This window comes from Cherax quadricarinatus, chromosome 78, assembly GCF_038502225.1.
Source record: "Cherax quadricarinatus isolate ZL_2023a chromosome 78, ASM3850222v1, whole genome shotgun sequence".
In the NCBI taxonomy this organism is placed as follows: domain Eukaryota; kingdom Metazoa; phylum Arthropoda; class Malacostraca; order Decapoda; family Parastacidae; genus Cherax; species Cherax quadricarinatus.
In genome coordinates this window covers 10,799,231-10,823,842 of record NC_091369.1, presented here as the reverse complement: position 1 = coordinate 10,823,842, position 24,612 = coordinate 10,799,231, and the positions used below count along the sequence as shown (strand labels likewise).

The window sequence follows — 24,612 nt, the reverse complement described above, 5'->3', positions numbered from 1 at the left end:
ATATATATATATATATATATATATATATATATATATATATATATATATATATATATATATATATATATATATATATATATATATATATATATATATATATATATACATACATATATGTATATATATTTGGAAATCTTCTATGTGATACCTTGCAAGATGCTAGCAGTCTCAATTTATATAGTCTATTCACTTAAAAGCAAAAGACTTGGCAGACGATGCACCATCCCCCCAATGAAAAGCAGGGGTGTCACTAGCACGTTAAGAGACCATACAATAAGTGTCAGGGGCCCGAAACTGTTCAACTGCCTCCCAGCACACATAAGGGGGATTACCAACAGACCCCTGGCAGTCTTCAAGCTGGCACTGGACAAGCACCTAAAGTCAGTTCCTGATCAGCCGGGCTGTGGCTCGTACGTTGATTTGCGTGCAGCCAGCAGCAACAGCCTGGTTGATCAGGCGCTGATCCACCAGGAGGCCTGGTCACAGACCGGGCCGCGGGGGCGTTGACCCCCGAAACTCTCTCCAGGTAAACTCAAGGTAATACAACCTAATATTATGGTCTAAGGCTACAATATTAATTCTAATATTATTTACTAACAATTTAAAGCTATCCATACCACGGGCGGGATTTGAACCCGCCGTCAGAGTCTCAAAACTCCAGACCGTCGCGTTAGCCACTGGACCAGCTAGCCACAATAAGATTCGTCCAACTAGGTATATTTCTACACCATAGGAAGGTTAGCATAGGCACCACTGTGACCACAAATGCAAGTCATGTTGACGGCAGTGAGGGGACTTGAGCTAGAATTCGTCACGGCCACGCTAGCTGGAGATTCGTCTGTAAAAACTTGCATTTGTGGTCACAGTGGTGCCTATGCTAACCTTCCTATGGTGTAGAAATATACTTAGTTGGACGAATCTTATTGTGGCTAGCTGGTCCAGTGGCTAACGCGACGGTCTGGAGTTTTGAGACTCTGACCTCGGGTTCAAATCCCGCCCGTGGTATGGTTTGTTTGCAATCGTGTCATTACGATTTCGTGAGTCAATTTAAAGCTACCTAAGACTTCCTTAACGTGTAAATTTCTCAATTAGTGTATGTAAACTTCAAAAGTTGTCTTTGTGTTGTTTGGGTGGGTGTTAAGGGTTCCGGCCCGCTGCATCGGCTTATTTACAAACTAACCCGTCGGTGGAATTTCTTGGACTCGATAAATTTCCACAACACATAGCCAGCAACACCAAGTCTGGCTGGTATTAACCAGATAATTCTCGATATGCACTTCTGTATGTGTGTGTAGAGAGAGAATGTGTGTGTGTGTGTGTGTGTGTGTGTGTGTGTGTGTGTGTGTGTGTGTGTGTGTGTGTGTGTGTGTGTGTGTATTTGTGTGCTCACCTAACTGTAGTTGGAAGGGTCGATTCATGGCTCCTGGGCCCTCTTCTATGATCGCTGCTGTGTGTGTGTATTCACATATTTGTACTCACCTATTTGTGGTTGCAGGGGTCGATTCATAGCTCCTGGCCCCGCCTCTTCGCTGATCGCTACTAGGTTCTCTCTCTCCCTGCTCCATGAACTTTATTAAACCTCGTCTTAAAACTATGTATGGCTCCTGCCTCCACTACGTCACTTTCCAGACTGTTCCACTTCCTGACAACTCTGACTAAAGAAATACTTTCTAACATCCCTCTGACTCATCTGAGTCTTCAACTTCCAATTGTGACCCCTTGTTGTTGTGTCCCATTTCCGGAACATCCTGTCTCTGTCCACCTTGTCAATTCCACGCAGTAATTTATATGTAGTTATCATGTCTCCCCTAACCCTCCTGTCCTCCAGTGTCGTCAGGTCGATTTAAGATAAGATTTCGTTCGGATTTTTAACCCCGGAGGGTTAGCCACCCAGGATAACTCAAGAAAGTCAGTGCGTCATTGAGGACTCTAACTTATTTCCATTGGGGTCCTCAATCTTGTCCCCCAGGATGCGACCCACACCAGTCGACTAACACCCAGGTACCTATTTGCTGCTAGGTGAACAGAACAACAGGTGTAAGGAAACGTGCCGAAATATTTCCACCCGCCGGGAATCGAACCCAGGCCCTCCGTGTATGAAGCGGGAGCTTAAGCCACCGGGCCACCACCCTTAACGTTTCTTTGTAGGATATTCCCCTTAGTTCTGGGACTAATCTTGTTGCAAACCTTTGCACTTTCTCTAATTTCTTGACGTGCTTGACCAGGTGTGGGTTCCAAAATGGTGCTGCATACTCCAATATGGGCCTGACGTACACGGTGTACCGAGTCTTGAACGATTCCTTACTGAGGTGTGTGTGTGTACTCACCTAATTGTGGTTGCAGGGGTCGAGACTCAGCTTCTGGCCCCGCCTCTTTACTGAGTGCTACTAGGTCCTCTCTCTCCCTGCTCTATGAGCTTTATCATACCTCATCTTAAAGCTATGTATGGTTCCTGCCTCCTCTGTGTGTGTATACTCACCTAGTTGAGGTGTGTGTGTGTGTGTGTGTGTGTGTGTGTGTGTGTGTGTGTGTGTACTCACCTATTTGTGGTTGCAGGGGTCGAGTCCTAGCTCCTGGCCCCGCCTCTTCACCGGCTGCTACTAGACCCTCTCTCTCCCCGCTCCATGAGCTTTATCAAACCTCGTCTTAAAACTGTGTATGGTTCCTGCCTCCACTACGTCATTTTCTAGGCTATTCCACTGCCTTACAACTCTATGACTGAAGAAATACTTCCTACTATCTCTCTGACTCATTTGTGTCTTCAACTTCCAATTGTGTGTGTGTGTGTGTGTGTGTGTGTGTGTGTGTGTGTGTGTGTGTGTGTGTGTGTGTGTGTGTGTGTGTGTGTGTGTGTGTGTGTGTGTGTGTGTGTGTGTATGCGCAATGCCACACACGTTCCCTTTCGACCAATCAGCTTCCTAGAATTTAGAGGCGTGTTCTCTTTCCGAGGAAGATGACATTTCTCTCTAAACATAATGCCTTTTCAATACTAACTGCGACCCAAAAAAATCGAATGTGTAATTTTCATAAACAACAGCAACAAAAATAAGACACTGTGGAAGAGACTACCAGCAATGAGAAAAATAATATCTGATAATCTGCGCTGATCGAGCCAGTAGACGCTTGAAGCTTGAGAAGTGAGGTGCTGCGGAATTATTTCCAAGCTCTAGTGATCATTCACAAATGGACGATTCATTGTAAAAATCACTTGTTGTTTTGGTGGCATTTTTAACGTTTACGTGTCTGCGCCTGTAAAAATTTACTTTAAGACGATAAACTACAATGTATAGTTAAATTTCAATTTAATTCATATTATGACAGTATTTTTTGTGAGGACATATTTACTCTAATACAAGTAAGAATTATTTTATGTCATATGTTGTTGTCAACGTATATCTTTGAAACAAATTATATATATATATATATATATATATATATATATATATATATATATATATATATATATATATATATATATATATATATATATATATATATATATATATATATATATTGTTGTTTGCCGTGTTGCTTGAAAGTGACATGAGTTTGTTGCCAAGTTGTTGTGAAATGACTTGACTTGTAGTTCTGTTGATGCCTGGCAGCAATACAAAGTGGTTACCCATTCATTTATTTCTCATGTTGGGTTCTTTAACGCGGTGGCATGATGAGTGGTTTGTGCCTAGGGGATAGGGATAGGGGCCTCGTCTTTGGGAGAGGTGCTACTCCTCACGATGCCACTTTCCCCACAGGGTGCCACATTCCCTACAGGGGCCCCTCGTCACAGGGTGTTACTTCCCACAAGGTGACACTTCTTACATGTTACTACTCCTCACAGGGTGCCTCCCCACAGGGTACCATTCCCAACTGGGTGCCACTTCTCACAGGTTGCCACTGCTCGCTGAGTAACTTTCCTCACAGGGTGCTTGCCTAAGAACCCAACATCTTTTGCAAGATAAATGGCTGGGAGATTTCTCCTTTCAAAATTTGTTGATGAGGCTTTATGGTTGCTGGCCTGGTAGTGGACGAGGCTTTATGGTTGCTGGCCTGGTAGTGGACGAGGCTTTATGGTTGCTGGCCTGGTAGCGGACGAGGCTTTATGGTTGCTGGCCTGGTAGCGGATGAGGCTTTATGGTTGCTGGCCTGGTAGCGGACGAGGCTTTATGGTTGCCGGCCTGATCAGGAACTACCAGGAGAAACTATGGTTGCCGGCCTGTATCATGTGGGAGTTCGACACGTGGATTAGGTAAGAAATACTCACGTAGGCTGGTAGTACGTATAATTACAGATAAGGTGGGTTGCGCCCTTACAGCCGTGACCTGCCTCCTTGCTCCCACTCGTAACACTGACTGACTGGCTGGCCGCCCACGTACCCATAGAGGGTCTTTGAATAATGCCAGGTCAGCGCAATATGAGTTCAGATAGTGACTCAGGCAGAGACGGTTGGTCGTTGAGTCAACGGTACACTGGTTACTGGTAACTGGTTACTACTACTGAGAACTACTGAGACCTGATCAGGAACTACCAGAAGGAACTATGGTTGCTGGCCTGATCAGGAACCTATCAAGAAAGTTTCCTCTTGGAGACTAGGGGTCTGTTGGTAGTTCCTTTTGTATCTATGATGGTCATACTTCCCTAGGACTGACTCACGAAATCGTAATGACACGATTGCAAACAAACCATACCACGGATGGGGTTTGAACCCGCGGTAAGTCTCAAAACTCCAGACCGTCGCGTTAACCACTGCGACTGAAACATCCAAGTCACCATGGAGAGAGCAGTAATTTTCTGTATTGCAGTAAGGGTAGGAGAGGATGGCGGCGCCTTTGAGACGACTGAGGGAGCTGTTGGTGCCCTTAAATTGCATGAAGGATGGGGTACGAGCATCCAGTGGCATGGAGGGTGTCCCTCACAAAACCACTATGAAGGTCAGTGCCTAAGCCACTCCGTCAGGATTTACAGGACGATTAATGTAAATTTATTAAAATTATAACTCGGGTTTGTCATTAAAGTAAACAGTAATTAAACTGACGAATATTAATCACATATTGTATATACGTTATGCCGTTTCAGTCCATCTTGGACCACTGTAGTCACGGGGAATATGGTTCAGGAGGGACCCAAATGTTCAGTTTCCCAACTCATGTTATAGTGTTAGTCAGCTATCCATCAAGTAAAATATTTTATACAGCTGCTAAATACTATAACTGTTATCTATACTGTTGGAATGAATTTCATTTGCACGTATTTTACCTAAAACAATAAAGTTAGTGTAATTTATTTTAAAGTAAAATGAGTCTAAGACTATTATTATTTATGGGTTCTTGTAGCTGTCGTATTTAATTTGCTACATATTAATAAATGATATCTTTTTTTATAATAATAGTAATGTAGCGCCTGGAGACTGGGGAATAGAGAGAATGGGTTTGATTTAGGGAAGTGGGAATAGCTATAATCTTTGAATCAAAAGCCCCTCCTCTCCTTTGGATGTATGGTATTTATAGGATCAGAAGGTGTCGTCATCGAACATAAGAGTACCATCAGAAGCAGAAGTTGTGGTGGTTGGTGGTGGGTCACTGGGCTGTAGTACACTCTATCACCTGGCTAGGCTCGGCATCACCAACACCGTCCTCCTTGAAGCACACCAGCTCACCGCAGGTACTGTCTTATCTGTATTTAAAGAGATATTAAACTATATGCATTATATATAATATGGGAAATGTTAAACCCGTAGAGTCATGCAGCATTCAAGGAAGGGGAGGGCAGCTCCAATTCCTTAGGGCTACATGAAGGATATTCCGGGGATCAACGCCCCTGCGGCCCGGTACACAACCAGGCCTCCCAATGGATCAGGGCCTGATCATCTAGGGTGTTACTGCTTGCCGCACGTAGACCAACGTACGAACCACGGCCCGGCTGATCCTGCTCTGACTTCAGGTATCTGTCCAGCTCTCTCCTGAAGACAGCCAGGGGTCTATTGGTAATTTCACTTATGGCTGCTGGGAGGCTGTTGAACAGTCTTGGACCCTGGACACTTACGGTGTTTTCTTTTAGTGTACTAATGGTGCCCCTACTTGTCATTGGGGGTATGTTGCATCGCCTGCCAAGTCTTTTGCTTTCATAGGGAGTGATTTGTGTGAGCAGATTTGGGACCAGTCCCTCTAGGATTTTCTAGATGTAAATTAGATCAAGTAATCTTCACCAGCATTCATTCCCTTTGAAGGAAATATAATGGATATTACATTTTCACCTGACAGGAACAACATGGCACACAGCGGGGCTCTTGTGGCGCCTACGGCCTAGCGATACAGAAATCCAGCTTATTCACACCACACGAGAGATGCTCATCAGACTGGAGCAAGAGACAGGAGTCAATCCTGGCTGGATTAACAATGGTGGACTCTTCATTGCCTCTAATAAAGTAATTGACTTGTCATTTATAGCCTATAAATGCGTACTTTAAATGCTAAACCTATTATTGATTACATATTTTTAAACAGCTCTACTCCCATGTATTACTCAGAGGTGATAAATTTAAGATGACTTATCTAAAAACCAGGAAAAAAAATGAGAACTTTCTCGTTATACCAAAGGACTTTTCAGTTAGACTTTAAATTTGTAATTCTAAATTTTGGTTTCGATTATAAATATAGCATTAAAAGAAAACTGTCTCCATGGGCATTTTAACTGTTAATTTTCGAAACTAAATGTAGTTTCCAAATTCACTGGAAAATCTACAATAAATATTAATCTAATAATATCTAGAGACAGCGCTGAATAACCCACACGGATCGAGCTGAGAATATATCTAACAAAAAAGTAATATTTTTACATGTAGCACTGTGACCCTAGTGGGTTTAGCGCTTCTTTTTGATAATAATAATAATGTACTCTACATGACCATTACTTTTAGGAGCGTTTGAATGAATACAAGCGACTCATGACCATCGGGAGGGTTCATGGCATAGAGAGCTATGTACTTGACCCAACAGAGACGAAGAAACTCTACCCACTCCTGAATGTTGAAGACATTACTGGTACTTTGTACTGCCCGGGTGATGGTAAGACTGATTTTACAGCCTTGAGTCTTATGGTGATAAATGTGTCAACTTGTCTTAAGACCCTCCTCAAGGGAAGTAGGGAGGTGATGATGCCAGAGGTGCTCTTGATCTAAGGAACTGGACCTGTTCTCTCCTTGGATCGAACCAAGTTACCTTCAATTCCCCAGGTGCCATATGATCCCAACGGGTTTGGCGCTTCCAATAAAATAGGGACTTAAACTGTATGTACTCAATATATGCGCCTACCATTTAGATATATATACTTCTCTCAGTGTATGCACAGATATTCAGCTCTTGGTTCATATATCACTGACAGCTGCTGGACTAACACAGCTTACTCTGCAGGTACAATGGACCCTGCTGGCTTATGCAGCGCCCTGACGCGGTGGGCAAGACACGCCGGAGCCACAGTGGTGGAGCAATGCCCAGTTAGTGATATACGCACGGTGGAGACCACGTTAGGTGGTAGGAAAGTGAAGGAGGTGCACACTCCATATGGTGTTATCAAGACAGATGCAGTCGTCAATGCTACTGGCAAGTCTACACTTCAAGGGCAGGAGTTCATTGATGTTCAAGGATTCGAGGTGCTAGGATATGAACCAAACCTGATTACTTCCACTTACCAGACTCTGTATGGCACCCTGCAGGTCTAGTGCTTCCCCAGTGAATATCGCACTTTTGTGTCTTCATTAAGCAAGATGCGTATAAAGTTGTATAAGAGGAAATGCATTATGCAGTAGCATTTATTACATTAATAAAAATAATTTCACAAATGTTCATGTCAGTTTTCGTAAATATTAATTTAGAAAAAAGTTTGTAATTACCTGAAATAATGCATGTTGAATAACAAACATATCACGTTGCATTACGCAATTAATTTTACATAGATTGTACAATTACGTTTTCGTAATTACATATACATTACAGTTACATTTAGACGTTACACAAATTACAAAATTATATTTACAAAAAATAACCTACACAGATTACATTAGTTATGTTTATACATATAATTACAGAGTACCGGCGAATAAGAAAAAAAAAATACATGGATTGCAGCACAGTTACAGTTGGTTGCTGCTTTTAATATATAGCAAGCTCCACACTTATCTCCATACATGTATTTTGTGTTCAGTTGAATATAACTTGACATGTATGTATAACCCAGAGCGTACATGCACTTCAGGTTGCTGGGCAAACGACATTACGAGCATGGTGGGTATCGAGGTGCCCCTGACACCCATGAAACACTCTTATGTGGTAACTGAGAAGATCCCAGGCATAGAAAACATGCCTAATGTGAGAGACCACGATGCATCTGTGTACTTGAGGCTGCAAGGAGACGCGCTCTCTGTAGGAGGCTACGAAAACAACCCCATCTTTCTTGAAAGGGTAAGATAAAGGAGGGTAAACGATAATAATGGTGTCTCTTTGTTTTTAATTAAGGGAAGCACTAAATCCATAAAGATCATATAGCGGCCTGGAATTGGGACATAATCAGGTTCAATCCAAGGAAGAGGAAGTCCAGCTTCTTGGATCAACAGCTCTTCACCAGTATTAAGGAACAGATGCTGAGTGACCGATACTGTGGGTGCCTTGCATTCTGATAGCTAATTATTATGCGATAAACCCGTAAAACATATAAAGAGCTTTTGGGAATGCGAAGAAAAAAAAACAAGTCTGAATTGAGGAAGGAGAGGGTAGCTCAAATTCCTTTGATCGAGAGCCCTTGAGTGCGTGTATTACACACACAGTAGCTGTTCCCTAATTCAAATGTAGTTTTTAAATTGAGAGAAAATTACAACACTTGATTTAGATATCTTTTAGTCAACTAAGAGTATTTTGTAGTTTTGTGGGATCAAAGCAGTATGCTTAATGAATGCCTCTCAGCAGCAGCAGCACCTGTTTTGCCTCCTGCTGTATCTCCCACCCTGTTTGTATCACCAGCGTCACCTGGTGTCAGCTAGTTTTGACGATTTGGCTGTAAATGACACATGTTATGACCCGTTTGATCAACTGTTTCTCTCCCCACAGCTGGACCGGGACTTTGCTTTTGGACTGTACGAACTGGACTGGGATGCGTTCAGTGCCCACATCAGTGGGGCAGTGAACCGGGTGCCTGTACTTAAGACCACAGGCATAAAGTCTACAGTGTGTGGGCCGGAGTCCTTCACTCCTGATCACAAACCTCTTATGGGTCAGTTCTAAATTAAACTGTTTTAAGTAAAAGAGTTTTTCAATATAATGTATGTATATGCTGTGTTTTATCTAATATATATATTGACAAAGCTCTTGAACTAAGGGATTGGAACTACCCAATCCTTTTTTGAATCTCTTACTGCCCGGGTACTGCATAACCCTTAGCATAATGGTTTAGGACGGACCGGAATGTCTAGTTTGCATTTCCAGTTCGTAGGTTTTGAGCTCAAATGTAATAACATTTCAATCTTTGGCTGCCACAGGGGAAGACCCCACGGTGCAAGGTTTTTACCACTGCTGTGGGTTCAACAGTAGTGGGATGATGCTGGGCGGTGGCTGTGGTGACCAATTGGCTAAGTGGGTAGCTCAAGGTAGCCCCGAGTTTGACATGTTCGGCTACGACATACGTAGGTTCCATCCTCCTCTCAACAGCAACAAGGCCTGGGTCTCGGCTCGTTCCCACGAGTCATATGCCAAGAACTACAGTATTGTGTTTCCTCACGACGAACCACTGGCCGCTCGTGGACAAAGACGCTCTCCTCTTCATCAGGTCAGATGAGTTTTTTTTTTTTTGTTTCAACAACAAACTGTTTTTACACAGTGGCAGAACAAGGTTATATACAGTGATGTGTATCTGTACATATGTCAGTGTACATATACACTTAGAAGTGTGTATACAGTGAGTTCACTTTAATCTCAAAGTATTCTTGACTGTTGGTGTACAGATGACTTAAAGCCTTAATAACCTTTGTGTAGTCCAGTGATTTCAAAGTGGGCGGTACCGCCCCCCTGGGGTGGTGGAAAGAGCAACATTGGTTACAGAGCAAGCATTTATTGTAACTACGTTTCGTTGTGTAGAGCTTTAGCACTAAAATCCTCTGCAAACGTTGTCTTTTCTTCAGTGGTGTGTTGATTTGTTCCACAATAGGTACTGGAGGATAAGGGTTGTGTGTTCCAAGAGCGCCATGGGTGGGAGCGACCTGGGTGGTTCAACTCACAACCAACTCCTACTATGACATACGACTGGTATGGTGCCTATGAAAACCCACTCAATACTGACGACCTATATAAGAATCTACTCACAGCTGATTATTCCTTTGATTTTCCAACACATCATCACACAGTAAGTAAAACATCCTTATTGACTTTCTTTAAATTTAAGAGTAGCAGAAATTTTCTAGTGGAATATACAGACTGCATGTAACTATTTCCGGCGATGAGCAAGTTCTCTTTAAGCAGAGTTAACTTCCCTATCTGTATTGATAAAGCCCCTGACGGGTAAAACGTCTTTTATAAATGTCCTAGTACCGTAAGTGTCTTGCATGATTCATACGGGTTTACTGCTTATTTCTGAATATAAATATTATGTACATTGCTGCAGTTTTATAACTAGTGTAAGCGTGCTTCTGGCAAGACAGTGAGATGGAGTGAATGGTAATGAAAAAAAAAGGTACATATATCAGAATAAGGAGCACAACAGTGGGCATGCTAATCTACTGTTGAGCTACAGTTGCCTACTGACATCTCCAGTAGTTCTTTAATACCAAATTTTCATGTGACAGATACAGAGGGAATGCCTGGCATGCCGCAAAAAAGCCGCCATATTCGACATGTCTTACTTCGGTAAGTTCTACATGACGGGTCCTGATGCGCAGAGAGCTGCTGACTGGATCTTCTCAGCTGATGTATCTCGAGTTCCAGGCACTACAGTCTACACCTGCATGTTAAACCACAAGGCTGGCGTTGAAGCAGACCTCACTGTGGTGAGTGTTAATGCAACATATTGAGAGCATGCAGGAGTATCATAAGGTTCCGCCGAGGCCTGGTCCCAGACCAGGCTTCGGGGGCGTTGACCCCCTGGACACGTCCCTAAATATATTTTTCAGGATACGTTGTGTTTTATAGAATATACATTGTACATATTCTAAAGTGTATTTCCCTTGATGTATATGCACCGAGAGAAATTATGCATATCCGAGGGGCATACGTATGTGTATGTATAAACACTGAGGTTCCTTTAATCCGATATAGAAATATCTATACCGGATTAACAAAAAATAAAGTACAAAATAATCATAAAAACATGGATTTTAGGGTAATACATACAGTATAACTTAAAAAAATATAGTCTCAAACCTGAAAAACAATATAGCGCAATCACCAAACAACACTCCACTCTCAGCGGCTGATGACATCCACCCTCAGCGGCTGATGACATCCACCCTCAGCGGCTAATGACATCCACCCTCAGCGGCTGATGACATCCACTCTCAGCGGCTGATGACATCCACCCTCAGCGGCTGATGACATCCACCCTCAGCGGCTGATGACATCCACCCTCAGCGGCTGATAACACACTGAACGCGTTACACACTTCTCGCCTATCGTTCACATTTTTAAGTTGCCACATAGCACAATTTTATCTCGAATCGATATTTTAATGCCAAAAATAAACAAAAATGCATAGACAGAATGAAGCTTTGTAGCTAACGATGTCATAGTTAAAGACGTTATTAGACTAAATGTTCATAGATATGTTTTTTATAAATATAAAGACAGCTATATGTAGCTGAAATGTAAGACAGATTTATGCCAGTTTCACATTCTCGATTATTTAAAAAAATAATGGAAATTGCTGGGTTACTAAATGGTTGGTTCATTAGGCTTCAAACCTGTCTACTGCACGAATGGTCATTAAGCTGCATGTTACCTGTACACTACAAGTCATGGATACTTTAAATTAATATCCAATATAGGATTAAAGTAAATTCAATCTATATACTAAGACACTTCTTGTATACATGCACTGTTTGTCTCAGCATATACACATCAAGAGTGATACTCATCAGAACATACATATATTCTTGACTAGTGGTGTATACATCCTATGGGTCTTCGTGAGTAGAAAAACTCAGAACTCATTAAAGGTATATCAAAGGTAAAGGTGCAACTGACAGGCTTTAAAAAACCTAGTATCCCAACCAACCAGTACTGCACTCATTCTGTAGAATGTGTTTTTGGCTTTCTTATATTCATACAAGCAGTTCTTTAACGACTGAATATGTATTAATTCTCTCATAAATTTAATACATATAATACATAAATAGGTTAAGTATAGTAGTGGTTTCCAGCTTTTAGAAGTTATACCACTGATGAAAAATAAAAAAAATATTTGCAATAGGGTAGATACAGCATATATAGGATTTTTTGAAAGACAAAAACATTGCAATTTGAAGAGTACAGTACTGATACAATAATGTGCAGTACATTATTTATAAGATATTTTAAATTTACTAAGTGTAAATTTAGAACATTATTTAACATAAAGAAGTGTAATCAAAATGTATTTTACAGCATTAATGCACATAAACATTAATTCTGTACTAAAGATTGGAACTGCTGCTTGATTGTTATTTTTTTAATATTCAGGAATCTGACAGTATACACACCCAAAGGTGTATACTGTATCTGAGTTCATATACACTAACAGTTTACTGTTTATTTTATGGATTAAAATATTCGTCACTGATGGTATATGGGTAATATGTGACTACCGCAGTCAGGCCCCTCACGGGAGGTTCCTTGACGCTGGTGACGGGCTCCTGATCTAGGGAATTGGACTTGTCCTTCCTTTTCGTTGGATCGAAGCTAATTGATTTCCATTCCTACAGGAGCTATATGACCCTTACAGGTTTAGCACTCCCCAGTATATAATAGTAATCTACATACCACTGATGTTGTACACCACTGATTAGAAACCACTGCGATACATAATAACTTATAAAAAATAACGCTATGCCTATCATCCCCAAATACTATTATTATCCTTGTGCTGTCTGCCACAGAGCATTTGTGAAGGAGGTGAGGGGTCTGCGTGTGATCCCACCTTCACTGGTCGAGGATTCTACCTTGCAGCTGGAGGGGCAGCGGCACTCCAGAACCTGGCCCATGTTGTCAAGGAAATAAGAAATAATGAGTGGGATGTGGACGTGTTAGACCATACAGAGAAGCTGGCAATGTTGTCAGTGCAGGGCCCTAACAGCAGGGCTATTCTGCAGCAGCTGACTGACGAAGACCTCAGTGATGAAGTATTTCCATTCTCCACTCATAAAGTTATCACTATCGCTGGACACAAAGCTCGTGCTCTCAGACTTTCCTTTGTGGGAGAAATGGGTAAGTAATGCATGCTACTCCCTTCAAGGGGGCTGCCTTGATAATGAGAAGCTTTTAATTAATATAAATGGACCTACCCTCGCGTTCCTTGAATCCTGATTACGTAATACGTACCATTTCCCAGGCGCTGTATGATCCGTACTGGTGTAACGTTTTTCCATTAATATAATAATGAATTACAGTATGACTCACTCACGAAATCATAAAACGATTTCAAACAAATAAGTTTTAGGACTCGCATGCCATGGGTTCCAGCTTCACCCATTCTGTGATTTACAATATTTTCACTGAAGATTTATTATGCTTTGAATATTATCAATTAATCATAAGATATCTATAATCTATGTTTCTCTCTATGTTTACTACAGGTTGGGAGTTGCACATTCCAAACTCGTCAGCGGTCGCAGTTTACGAAGCGGTAATGGCCGTGGGCACACCACTGGGTCTTGTTAACGCTGGGTACCGTGCCATTGACTCCCTCTCCTGCGAAAAGGGTTACCGCCACTGGCACGCTGATATTCGTCCAGATGACACACCCTTTGAGGCCGGTCTAGCTTTCACGTGTAAGCTTAAGACTCCCATAAAATTTTTGGGTCGTGAGGCACTGGAGGTACAGAAGACCGAGGGAATCACCAAGAAACTGGTGACCTTTACCTTAGATGACCCTCTACGACCTCTTTGGGGTTTGGAGGGAATCTGGCGTAATGGGGAGCCAGTGGGTTATATACGTCGCGCTGAATATGCTTTTGCTCTAGGTCGGCCCATTGCGTATGGGTACGTGCACAACCCCAGTGAAGGTAAAGTGACAAGTGACTTCCTCGAAAGTGGAAGGTGGCAGCTGGAATCCATGGGAGAAACTTTTGATGCTACTGTTCACACCCGTCCACCGTTTGACCCAAAGAACCTTCGAATCAAAGGCATTTATGAAGACCAGCCAACGTAGGTTCACAAGTCATATAAAACTTAATAGTAAAAATGGGCAAAAATTTATAAGCATCTGTGTTTTGTACAATGGTTTATTGTAATGCTCCGAGGCTTCTAGTTTTGAAATCTGTGAACCTTTTAGAGTACAGGGAAATAACAAATTTAAGGTAAAGCATTAAGAAGCCTGTGGTTTGTGTTTGTGTGCGCGTATGTTGGTAGGGAATGTACAGCTCGTATCAGTGATAATTGCTTGGATGAAGTGCCGAATGACCCATATGGGTTTAGCATTTGTTTATAAGTATAATAGTAACTTGCCTGGGAACATGAACACATAACGAAGCTTGCAATTTAATACATGTATAAGGTCGAACAATGAAGCAGTGGCTACAATTTATCACCAAATTCTAGAGGTTAAGAAAGGGAGTCAAGAACTAAGATAATGACCCTACACTGCACTTCATATAGGAAGCTTGTGGTGAGCTAGGTTGGAACACTCGGAATATTGTACGCTAAGATGAAATTAGAGTAGCTGCTGAGATTAAAAAAAAAAAACTGTACAGTATCTTCTTTCCAATCGAAAAAAAATATTGCATGGAAACTAAACTGAGAATAGTTTAGGGTATATCGTACCAAATATATTTAAAGATTTCAGGACTTGTCAAGTAAATGTCAAGTAGATCCTCAGTTCCTTGTATGTGCATTATACTTTTTTATTTACATATGAATAAAAAACAAAACATTATTTTATCATTTATTTTATATTTGCTCATGCTTTTATTAGTGGATTTGCAAGATTTCACTTGAGATTAGTTGTGGATTTTTTTTATAATTTTCCTGTAATTAATGTAATAAATTAGAGATATTATTTATATAACGTAGTGTAGATGTGTAGTGTTGATGTGACTTAGAAGATGTTAAGTCACAGAGAAATCAACAACCCCTATAATTTACGTACTTATAATGCTAAAAAGAAAGGAATATTCCAGTAATGAAAATGTAGTACATACCTAGAAGGGTTATAAAATTAATTGAAAAGATGTATTGCTTGAGAAAACGTAGGAGGAGAAAAACGAAAATGGGAGAGTAATACAGATCGGACTGGGAATTTGTGATTTAATCTCATTTAATCTAAGCCGATAGAAGCAGAATTGGTAAATATAGTGTCCTCTATAATAAGTGAATTTAACGTGTATCTGAAAGGGTTCTAATACAAAGTGATAAGGATAATACGAATAAAACGTGGGTTGTTGCTGGAGAATCTACATTGCCGACCACATGTATCATCAAATATGTAATGTACGCCTCCCAGTGTGAATTAAATCTCACTGCAGGTGAGACCAATATTAGTTGCCTCCCGATAGGGAGGCGTTAGGATATATTACCAGGATCATAATTTAGTGAGTAATATTTAAATGTCCCTCATTTTTTCTAATTATGTAATTTATATATAATCACTCGGACAAATTATTCAGATCAAGTAATTGATACAACTAAATATATATACAGTTCGCAGCCAAATTTAATACAGCCAGTGTTACTGGCTTGGAATATTTTGTTTAAAATTCTAGAACTATACGTTCAAATAATTTAGGGTCCAGATGTGTGAGTTTGGGGAGCTGAGGTGGGCATCGAATGAGGGACAGTGATGAGACCCACTGTTCAAGTCCCACCTGTCTCTGAGTTACAACTAGCGCTTCTTTTTTATTATAATAATAATAATCTGAGGTACAACAAGTATTAGTAAGTATAATCTGTTTTAAATGTGCCAGAGTTTTCCCAAGTTACGTGTGAAATGTTAATTCAGCATTATACCTGTGAAATTCACCCACATAATTTCTTACATGAGTTATCATTTCATGTTATAATTTGGTCAGCTATATTAGTGTTACACAGAAAAAAATAACGTTGCGTGAAGGATCTCGTTACACGAAGTCGTGTCCATGATGTTAGATAGATCCAGGGCGTCAGGCGGAGCAGTGCCCAGAAAAGCCGCGTGAGGCTGAGAGACGTCCAGAAAAGCAGCGTTTGGCGGAGCAGTGTCCAGTGATGCAGAGCTCGAGACAGAAGACGAGGGTGGCAAGGAAAGTGCCAGCCCCCAGTAACACTAGGATGCCCTGGGATGATCAACCACAGAAACAAAAATTAGTAGGAGTAGCAACAGCGAAGAGAGGTTCAAAGGAACTTCTAACACTTCATAGGATAACTTCGTAAAAACAAACGACGTTGCCAAAAATTGCAGAATGTGGCTATAATATAAAAGTAAAACATTTTAAATTTAAATAACACTTTAAGAATATGTACTACTACACTATAAACATTAACCATCTCGATGCTGCAATTACAGCAAAAGAATTTATGAAAATATAAATATAAAAAATGCAGAATTTGTAAAATAATACTGTGCAACACTTTTTGCACACATTTTACATTAGGAATTCTGATTATAAGGCTATAACTACTAACCAAAGAATACGTGTATAACATACACTAGCAAACTCGTATGGGTTTATTACTTCTCATGGTTAATAATAAAACTCATGTACATGCATTGAATCCGAAGGGGTCATACAGCCCCAAGGAAATGGACGGCAGTCAGTTTTAATGTAAGAATAAGGATATTAACTAAATTTTTGGATCAAGAGCCTTTCACTAAGATAACAACCCTTACCCCCTTTTCCTTGTGGGAGTAACGATATAGGCAATATTTCCCTCAAAGGAGCTTCCTTGACGCTGGATCTGTGCTCCAGTTCCCTGAATTGAGCCTGAATACCTTCCATATCCCTACCTACAGGCGCTGTATAATCCCTACAGGTTTAGCGCTTCCCCATGATTATAAACAAAACATAACATTACAAATGTATCCTAGTTCAACAATCATTAACTCACGATATTCTAGTGATAAGCATTGATTGTTGAGTGTATATGGTGAATGTTGATTGCTGAGTGTATATGGTGAATGTTGATTGAGTGGATATGGTGAATGTTGAGTGTATATGGTGAATGTTGAATGTATATGGTGAGTGTTGATTGTTGAGTGTACGTTTGGTTATTTCAGAGAATGAAAGTGTACTTAAAGTTAATGTTGTTGCTACTTAGAATTTCATAATACCGGTATATAAGCTAGTGTGCGAGCGAATGGTGATGTCTGAGTGAATACAAGTGACAGTAACCCAGAAGAAACTTAATACTCTTGAGTGACTGAGTGACGGGGCACCGGTTGTAATCACTCAAGGTTCTTGCATGACAATTGGAGAGAAGCCAGTAACTACTCAAAGGTCTTAGAATGAAAGTAAATGAAGCTTACCAAGAGGTTACTGAGAGAGAGAGCCTCCCTGACGGTGATCTTGGAGGGTGATGCCTTGCAGCTGGCGAGGAAATGAATGTTTCGGAACAACCAGTAGACGTACAACCCCGACTCCACTAAGGGTCGAATCCTGTGTCAGAACAGTAGGAATTCACTTATTTCAAGTTTGGTATCCTTCCCTCCCTTGTATCAAACCTAGCAATGTTAGTTATAGTCTTGTTCATGGTATTTGTGTGTGTGTATGTGTGTATTTGTGTGTGTGTGTGTGTGTGTGTGTGTGTGTGTGTGTGTGTGTGTGTGTGTGTGTGTGTGTGTGTGTGTGTGTGTGTGTGTGTGTGTGTGTGTGTGTGTGGGGTGAATGGAAGCAGGCGTAAGGGGAGTCCCGGGAAGGGTTGGAGGGAGTGGAATCGAGGAAATTTTGAACGGTAGTAGTTTGAGCATTCATCTTTAAAGTATGAACCTGGTAAGTCGAAGTGGAGACATCTGGTTTTTGGTACTGGATGTGCTGCTAGAGTATAAGCAGGGTAATATTTATTTAAGGAAGCTGATTACCTGGACTTTAGTCCTAAGAGTGGGAAGTACAGTGTCTGTACTCTGAAGGATGGGTAGGAATGTTGCAGTTCGGAAGGTCATTTCAGTTGTGATTTCCCTGTTCTGGCAAAACAGCCACTGAATGAATGAAAGTAAATGCGTTCCTTCCTTTGGGTCACCCTACCATGGTGGGTAGGGCCAAAGCTTAGACTGACATATTTCAACACTCATGTATAAAACCCATCAAGTGTGATGGAATATGGCAGGAAAACATGAATATCTTTTATCCCAAGTATTTGAAGTAACTGTTGTATAGAACTGCGTCGCAGCATACAGCTGAAATATCCAACTTTGCAAAATAAAAAAAAAAACTCACCGATAGCTGATGACTGGCACGATCGGGCTGCCCTTTTGTCCAATGATACAGTGAGTCGAGGTGAAAAAGGTCTGTCGCGCCTTGTAGAAGTCGCACTTTCCTGCGGTGCCACGGAAGACACTATTACGTGGATGAGTAAGACGTATGAACTGATCAAGACATTTACTAAGGCAAAAAGTTTCCTTAGTAAATGTCTCTCAGTGCATACGTGTCTTTTTGCCAATAACACACACACATACACTTTTATATGGATTTTAAGATACAAACAGAAGTTAATACGTTTCTACTTGTATTTGACTTCAAACACGAGCACATCACAGTTGACTTTTAGTGCCAAAAGAATTTATAGATGACAGAGACTCGCTTATAATTAAGGTGTCAACTTTAGTTACATGGACACATTTGATTGCAAGGAGTAAATCAAACGGCTAAGCTTGAAGGGTGGAAGCCCAGTTGTTCATGCATGCACCAATTTCTGTATAGGAGTCATTGCTCTTCATGACAACAGCGGCACTAGCAGTGACAAAGAATCTTTGATTTATACATTTCATCAACAAGGGAGTGCAGCGCTATATAAAAAAGGGTCTTTGCTGTGTCTACACTACCATTTGCCTGTCGTGCCTAATAGGTAAAACTTGCGAATTTGGCTTAAATAGCAACGCTCTTGCCGAATAAGGCAAGCGAAAATGTGTGTATGCAATAATTTCGAAAAATCATTCTGAACCTAACGAAAAAAATATATTTCATTGTGTTTGTTTATTATTAAATTATTGTAAACTTATCTAAAATATATTTAGTTGGATTAGGCTAAATTAAATTGCGCTTGTTATAATAAGGTTAGGTAAGTTTTCTAAGGTTCTTTTGGTACAAAATTAATAATTTTTACATTAACACAAATGAAAAACATATCTTTAAACGTATAAGAGAAAATTTTAATAATGACTTAATTTTAAATGAGTTCTTGCTAATTGACCAATTTTACGTGTCCCCAGGACAGTTCTAGAGGTGGTGCCTCCCTATATATATATATATATATATATATATATATATATATATATATATATATATATATATATATATATATATATATATATATATATATATATATATATATATATATATATAGGCCTACCTGTTTTGGCGTAGAGGTCAGCAATGAAGAGGTCAGAGGAGAGGCTGGTGCTGATGATGACGTGTGTGTGGCGCCTCACCAGATTATCTAGAGCCTGGGGAAAGTTGGATGCTGGCTGGTAATCCACACGACCAATGTACTTTAGGTCGTTCAGCTCCTTCAAATCACCGAACTTGATTGTCTGTAAGTGTCCCTCCCCCCCCCATCCAAAGTTATTTGATGTTTATTTTGAGGTGAAGAAAAGACACGTTCTAAAATAAACTTCTTTTAGGACAATGTTTCTCTGTGGAGCTTTGTCAAGTCGTGATAAACTTGATAAAGCTCTACACAGAGCGAAACGCTGTCCCAATAAAAGTTTGTTCTGCAACATTTCATTTATTCATTATTGTCGGCACTATTGTTGCGCGACAGTAGTGAATTTGAATCTAGTTAATTATTTACATCAAGGACCTTTTCAGTTGTGTTTCATGAAGCGGTTTACCCATTGGGTCATTCAGTGGGAGGAGTGATGGAGGCTCAATCCTTCGTCCACTTTTTGCGAACCTGTCTTCCTCAAGTACCTGAAAAAGGAGCCTGACTCACGGAGATAGTGTCGGTGACAATGGTGTTGGGCTCCATGATGACGGTGAGGGAGGGGTTGTTCACGACGTCCCTGATACTCCGTATGGGTTGGGGTATATATCGCACCGCCAGTAATGCCACCAGGGTGCTCTGGTAGCTCCAGACCAGCATCATAGCCACCACCACCCACCCACCCACCAGGAAACGCTCGCGCCCGCGGAACAACTTCACTGGTGCGTCTGACCGTGGACAGCAATGCTCTTACTAATTATAAATAAACAGGAAACACAGAGGTATAATGAAGATTGACAGAGACAAAAACATATCAACTTGCATAAAATAAAACAACATATTAAAAAAGTGTCTATAAAAAGTGTGGCGAACTTCCTCATTACATGTTGGTTGACAAAGACACCCTCGGCTCATAGGGAAACAGTACTTCCACATTCCTGAATTAGGAAGAAGACTCAGAGATTCCAGAAGAGCTACTCTCCTGTTCTAACATCTCAGTGTTACAGTTCATAGGGATAATGACAGTTGAATCCTTGGTACACTTCTCAGCTCTGAGGAGCTGAATGAAGTGTCTGAAACTTGATTGTTGACAAATACTCCTCCAGAAGAGTACTATATACTTCGACTTGCACAGTCTACTGAAGAAGACCTCGGTGATAAGCCGAAATATAAAGTACTTTACATTTTTTTAAATTTGCCCCTATGGAATCGTTTGTGCAACAGAGACAATATATTTTTTTTTAATTTGTTGCAGTTATATCTTTAGTAGTAATTATAACTGTACCACAAGAAGATAAAGGACTATTATTATTTTATTTCAATATAATATAGGTTTGATGTGAATGTCAGTTTAATATTTTAGCATTTTTTCTGTATTTTTAATTTACCTTGTTGGATGAGCACTCTTAGCTGCTGGAAGAGGAGGTTCGAAGCCCACGTGATGTGACCGTAACCTTTGTGGTCACGACCAAGCACAACGAGAGATAGCCAGGCTAGGAACAGCGTCAGCAGCAGTGCACACCACACCATCTCTGTGAAGGGATGCATGAAACCCCAGGGGTCAACCTCAGGAGCGCCCTTCCTTGCCAGGATGCTGCGGTCGTCGAAGTAGAAAGAGCGGGTGAAGTCGACCACTTTACTCCTGCTCTCAGTGATGCCAAATGGCCCCAGAGCGATGTCCACCTCCTGTAAGGGGTAAAGTTGGTTTTATATTTAACAGGAAAAAAATGCTCATTATATACATCAGCTCCTCAGCCTAAATTGCAACACGTTATTATGCCTCTCAACTGCAATACTGAGGCAATGGAACAGATAAGTATCTGCTGTGAATTTCTAAGTTTTCTATAAGGAGTTATTTGACCAACTCTTTCAGCATTTGAATGTACCATTACCCAACAGTTTTACGTCCATAGCATCTACCTGGAGGTTATTCCGGGGATCAACGCCCCCGCGGCCCGGTCCACGACCAGGCCTCCCGGAGGATCAGGGCCTGATCAACCAGGCTGTTACTGCTGGCCGCACGCAGTCCAACGTACGAACCACAGCCCGGCTGATCCAGCACTGACTAGGTATTTGTCCAGCTCTCTCTTGAAGGCAGCCAGGGGTTTATTGGTAATTCCCCTTATGCTTGGTGGGAGACTGTTGAACAGTCTTGGGCCCCGGACACTTGCGGTGTTTTCTCTTAGCGTACCAATGGCGCCCTACTTTTAACTGGGGGTATTTTGCATCGCCTGCCCAGTCTTTTACTTTCGTAGGGAGTGATTTCTGTGTGCAGATTCGGGACCATTCCTTCCAGGATTTTCCAAGTGTACATTATGATATATCTCTCTCTCCTGCATTTCAACGAGTACAAGTCAAGTGATTCCAAGCGTTCCCAGTAGTTAAGATGCTTGGCAGAACTTATACGTGCAGTAAAGGATCACTGTACACTCTCTGGATCTGTAATTTCACCTGCTTTGAACGGAGATGTTAATGTACAGCAGCATCACTAGCAAGTCTTGTGTCAATATTTCCAAAGTAGCATTAACAGGTCTTATGCCAACTCATCCCTAGTTGGACAGACGCATTACCAACTGTTTTAACTTAGTTCATGAGTTGTAATTAAGAGAAAGACTAATAAGGAGTAACCTTAATAATATGAATCTCTTCTGCTTGATTCTCCAGCAGTAATCTGTTGTGATGCATTTCACTGACAGTATTTGCCTCTTTGCATTATATTTATTTGTGGTGTTAGCAAACGCAAGAAGTGGAAGATAAATAATAGAAGATTAGGAGAACGACAATTACTTGTAGCAGCAATGAGAAAGGGTGAAGAAAATTATGAAAACTAGCAATAACAGTGGTAAGGGAAGGGAATAAAGTATAGAAGAAGAATGGCTGCATCCATCAGTAGATAGAGGAGGAGGAGAAGAAGGACTCACCTGTTGTAGCACTTGGCCAACCATGCCAGACCAGGTGCCATTCTTGAACTTTGCGCCCCAGGAGCCATCTGCTGGTTTCACTATATGGTACCTGACGAAAAATACAATGCTAAGGCAATCCGTACTTAGGTAATATATTTCTTATGTTTGTAGTTGTCTTGACGCTTACTCATGCTCACTGAATTAGATAGGTAGGGGTAGAAAATGCTCAAATATAAGGAGGTACAGACTGAGATTCACCCTTGAATTTATCGTAAGAATTCAGTCCTGTAGCTGTCTTGACGCTTACTCATGCTCACTGAATTAGATAGGTAGGGGTAGAAAATGCTCAAATATAAGGAGGTGCAGACTGAGATTCACCCTTGAATTTATCGTAAGAATTCAGTCCTGTACAGGGAAACTGTTCTGAGCAAATCGGTTCTAAGTGAACCGGTCCTAAATCTGTCGTTAGTGAACCAGTTCTGAATCTGTCGTTAGTGAATCAGTCCTGAATATGTTGTTAGTGAACCAGTCCTGAGTCTGTCGTTAGTGAACCAGTCCTGAGTCTGTCGTTAGTGAGCCAGTCCTGAATCTGTCGTGAATAACGGTTCTAAATTAATTTGTCGTGACTGACCCAGTTCTGAATCTGTCGTGAATGACGTAGTCTCGAATCTGTCGTGAGTCTTGGTAAGCTCTGTGACGCTTGAGGCAACATGCATTTATCCATGTGCCTTAACTTTTTTGGGGCCTAGTTCCTAGGCCTTTTGTGTATCCATATGTTCTTGCGCTACCGTCCACAGGATGGATATGGGGTGCACAATAAACCAGCTACTTCAGTGGCAAACTCTAAATCTTACGTGAAGTTGAGGGAGGCAGCGAGGGTGTCCAGGAGGTTAGCCAAGGGCCCCTCAATGGAGAGGCGTCCACTAGCGTCTTCTGTTACTACTACGTGAGGTGGCCAGTGAACGGCAGACACCACCATTGAAGCTCCGCCCTCGAACCTGCAGCCCGTCGAGAAGAAAATCTTTGGATTACTCTACCAAAGGGTTAATAACCCAGGATAGGTCAAACAAGCCAAGCAGTGTTACTTATTTCCGTCTGGATTCTTACGTTCTCTTCTCCAGGATGCTATCTCCAACAGTCGACAAATTCCTATGTATTCATTTACTGCTAAGTGACAAGAGGTAAGTGGTATAAGCTAAACGTCTCGCCTTACTCCTGGGTCATTTCGGTTGTGCCAAACGCTCTACCGATAATTAAATCTTCATAATTTATCACCACTGTGCCTGTGCTAATCATGGGATTATTTAATGCAAACGCTGTAAATTTTTAAAGCGGCAGTCTCCGACCTCCGTCTCTACCCATCACCCACTTGAAGAAAATTTGCCTTCGTCTTTATAAGTTCAATGATCGGTCTCTTCGTGGGCTTATGGGTTACATACTAAATGTAAAAACTCAGAGTGGAGATCCCGAGTATACATTTTTTGAGCTATCCTAGGTAATTTACACAATGCATGATAATTGTACTTATGTGTGCCTGTACCTAAATAAACTTACTCATGTGTAAATGTGGAAGAGAGGGAGGGATGAAAGTTACCTGTAGGTACCAGGGTGTTCCTGCAGACCTCTTACCACTTTCGGGTTCACCAGTACTTCTCTCAGTGGTCGGGCCATCAGTCCTTCAACCCTTGTGTACAGGCAAGATTCCGCCTTCTTTTTAAATACCAGGTGCGTGAGATCCAACCACTCACGCGCTACTAGTATCCAGCCCCGACTACCCTCGCCTGCCTGCCTGCCTGCCTGCCTGCCTGCCTGCCTGCCTGCCTGCCTGCCTGCCTGCCTGCCTGCCTGCCTGCCTGCCTGCCTGCCTGCCTGCCTGCCTGCCTGCCTGCCTGCCTGCCTGGCCTGATTACATGCCTGCCTCACACCTTTTTAACTAC

At 41.4% G+C, this 24,612-nt stretch overlaps 3 protein-coding genes across 4 annotated transcripts in view; 1 reads left to right on the top strand and 2 right to left on the bottom strand.

Annotated features, from left to right (window-relative positions):
* LOC128701622 (uncharacterized) overlaps nucleotides 1–11,688 on the bottom strand; it is a 29,271-nt gene extending 17,583 nt beyond the window's left edge. Inside the window, exon 1 of the mRNA XM_053795483.2 lies at nucleotides 11,397–11,688. Coding sequence (XP_053651458.2) covers nucleotides 11,397–11,478 — 82 coding nt within the window. The 5' untranslated portion in view covers nucleotides 11,479–11,688. The remainder of the gene's footprint in view (nucleotides 1–11,396) is intronic.
* Sardh (Sarcosine dehydrogenase) lies at nucleotides 3,098–15,099 on the top strand. 2 transcript variants are annotated; one of them, XM_053795478.2, is made up of 13 exons: nucleotides 3,098–3,197; nucleotides 4,800–4,928; nucleotides 5,505–5,658; nucleotides 6,258–6,421; nucleotides 6,914–7,061; nucleotides 7,407–7,595; nucleotides 8,248–8,453; nucleotides 9,096–9,258; nucleotides 9,524–9,810; nucleotides 10,189–10,383; nucleotides 10,823–11,023; nucleotides 13,106–13,433; nucleotides 13,802–15,099. In XM_053795478.2, the coding sequence occupies exons 2-13, from the start codon at nucleotides 4,815–4,817 to the stop codon at nucleotides 14,374–14,376; spliced, it is 2,724 nt and encodes a 907-aa protein (XP_053651453.1). In that variant the 5' UTR covers nucleotides 3,098–3,197; nucleotides 4,800–4,814; the 3' UTR covers nucleotides 14,377–15,099. The 2 variants fall into 2 exon arrangements, with proteins under 2 accessions (XP_053651453.1, XP_053651454.1); XM_053795479.2 differs by having other exon boundaries at nucleotides 3,113–3,355.
* Nucleotides 15,100–16,321: 1,222 nt separating this feature from the next.
* On the bottom strand, nucleotides 16,322–24,346 carry LOC128701623 (probable glutamate receptor). Its single transcript, XM_053795487.2, has 9 exons — nucleotides 24,270–24,346; nucleotides 23,530–23,673; nucleotides 22,694–22,784; nucleotides 21,161–21,458; nucleotides 20,283–20,500; nucleotides 19,701–19,881; nucleotides 18,569–18,668; nucleotides 17,662–17,791; nucleotides 16,322–16,471 (listed from the first exon to the last, which is right to left on the bottom strand). Exons 1-9 carry the CDS (start codon nucleotides 24,344–24,346, stop codon nucleotides 16,322–16,324), a joined length of 1,389 nt encoding a protein of 462 aa, XP_053651462.2.
* Nucleotides 24,347–24,612: the final 266 nt, after the last annotated feature.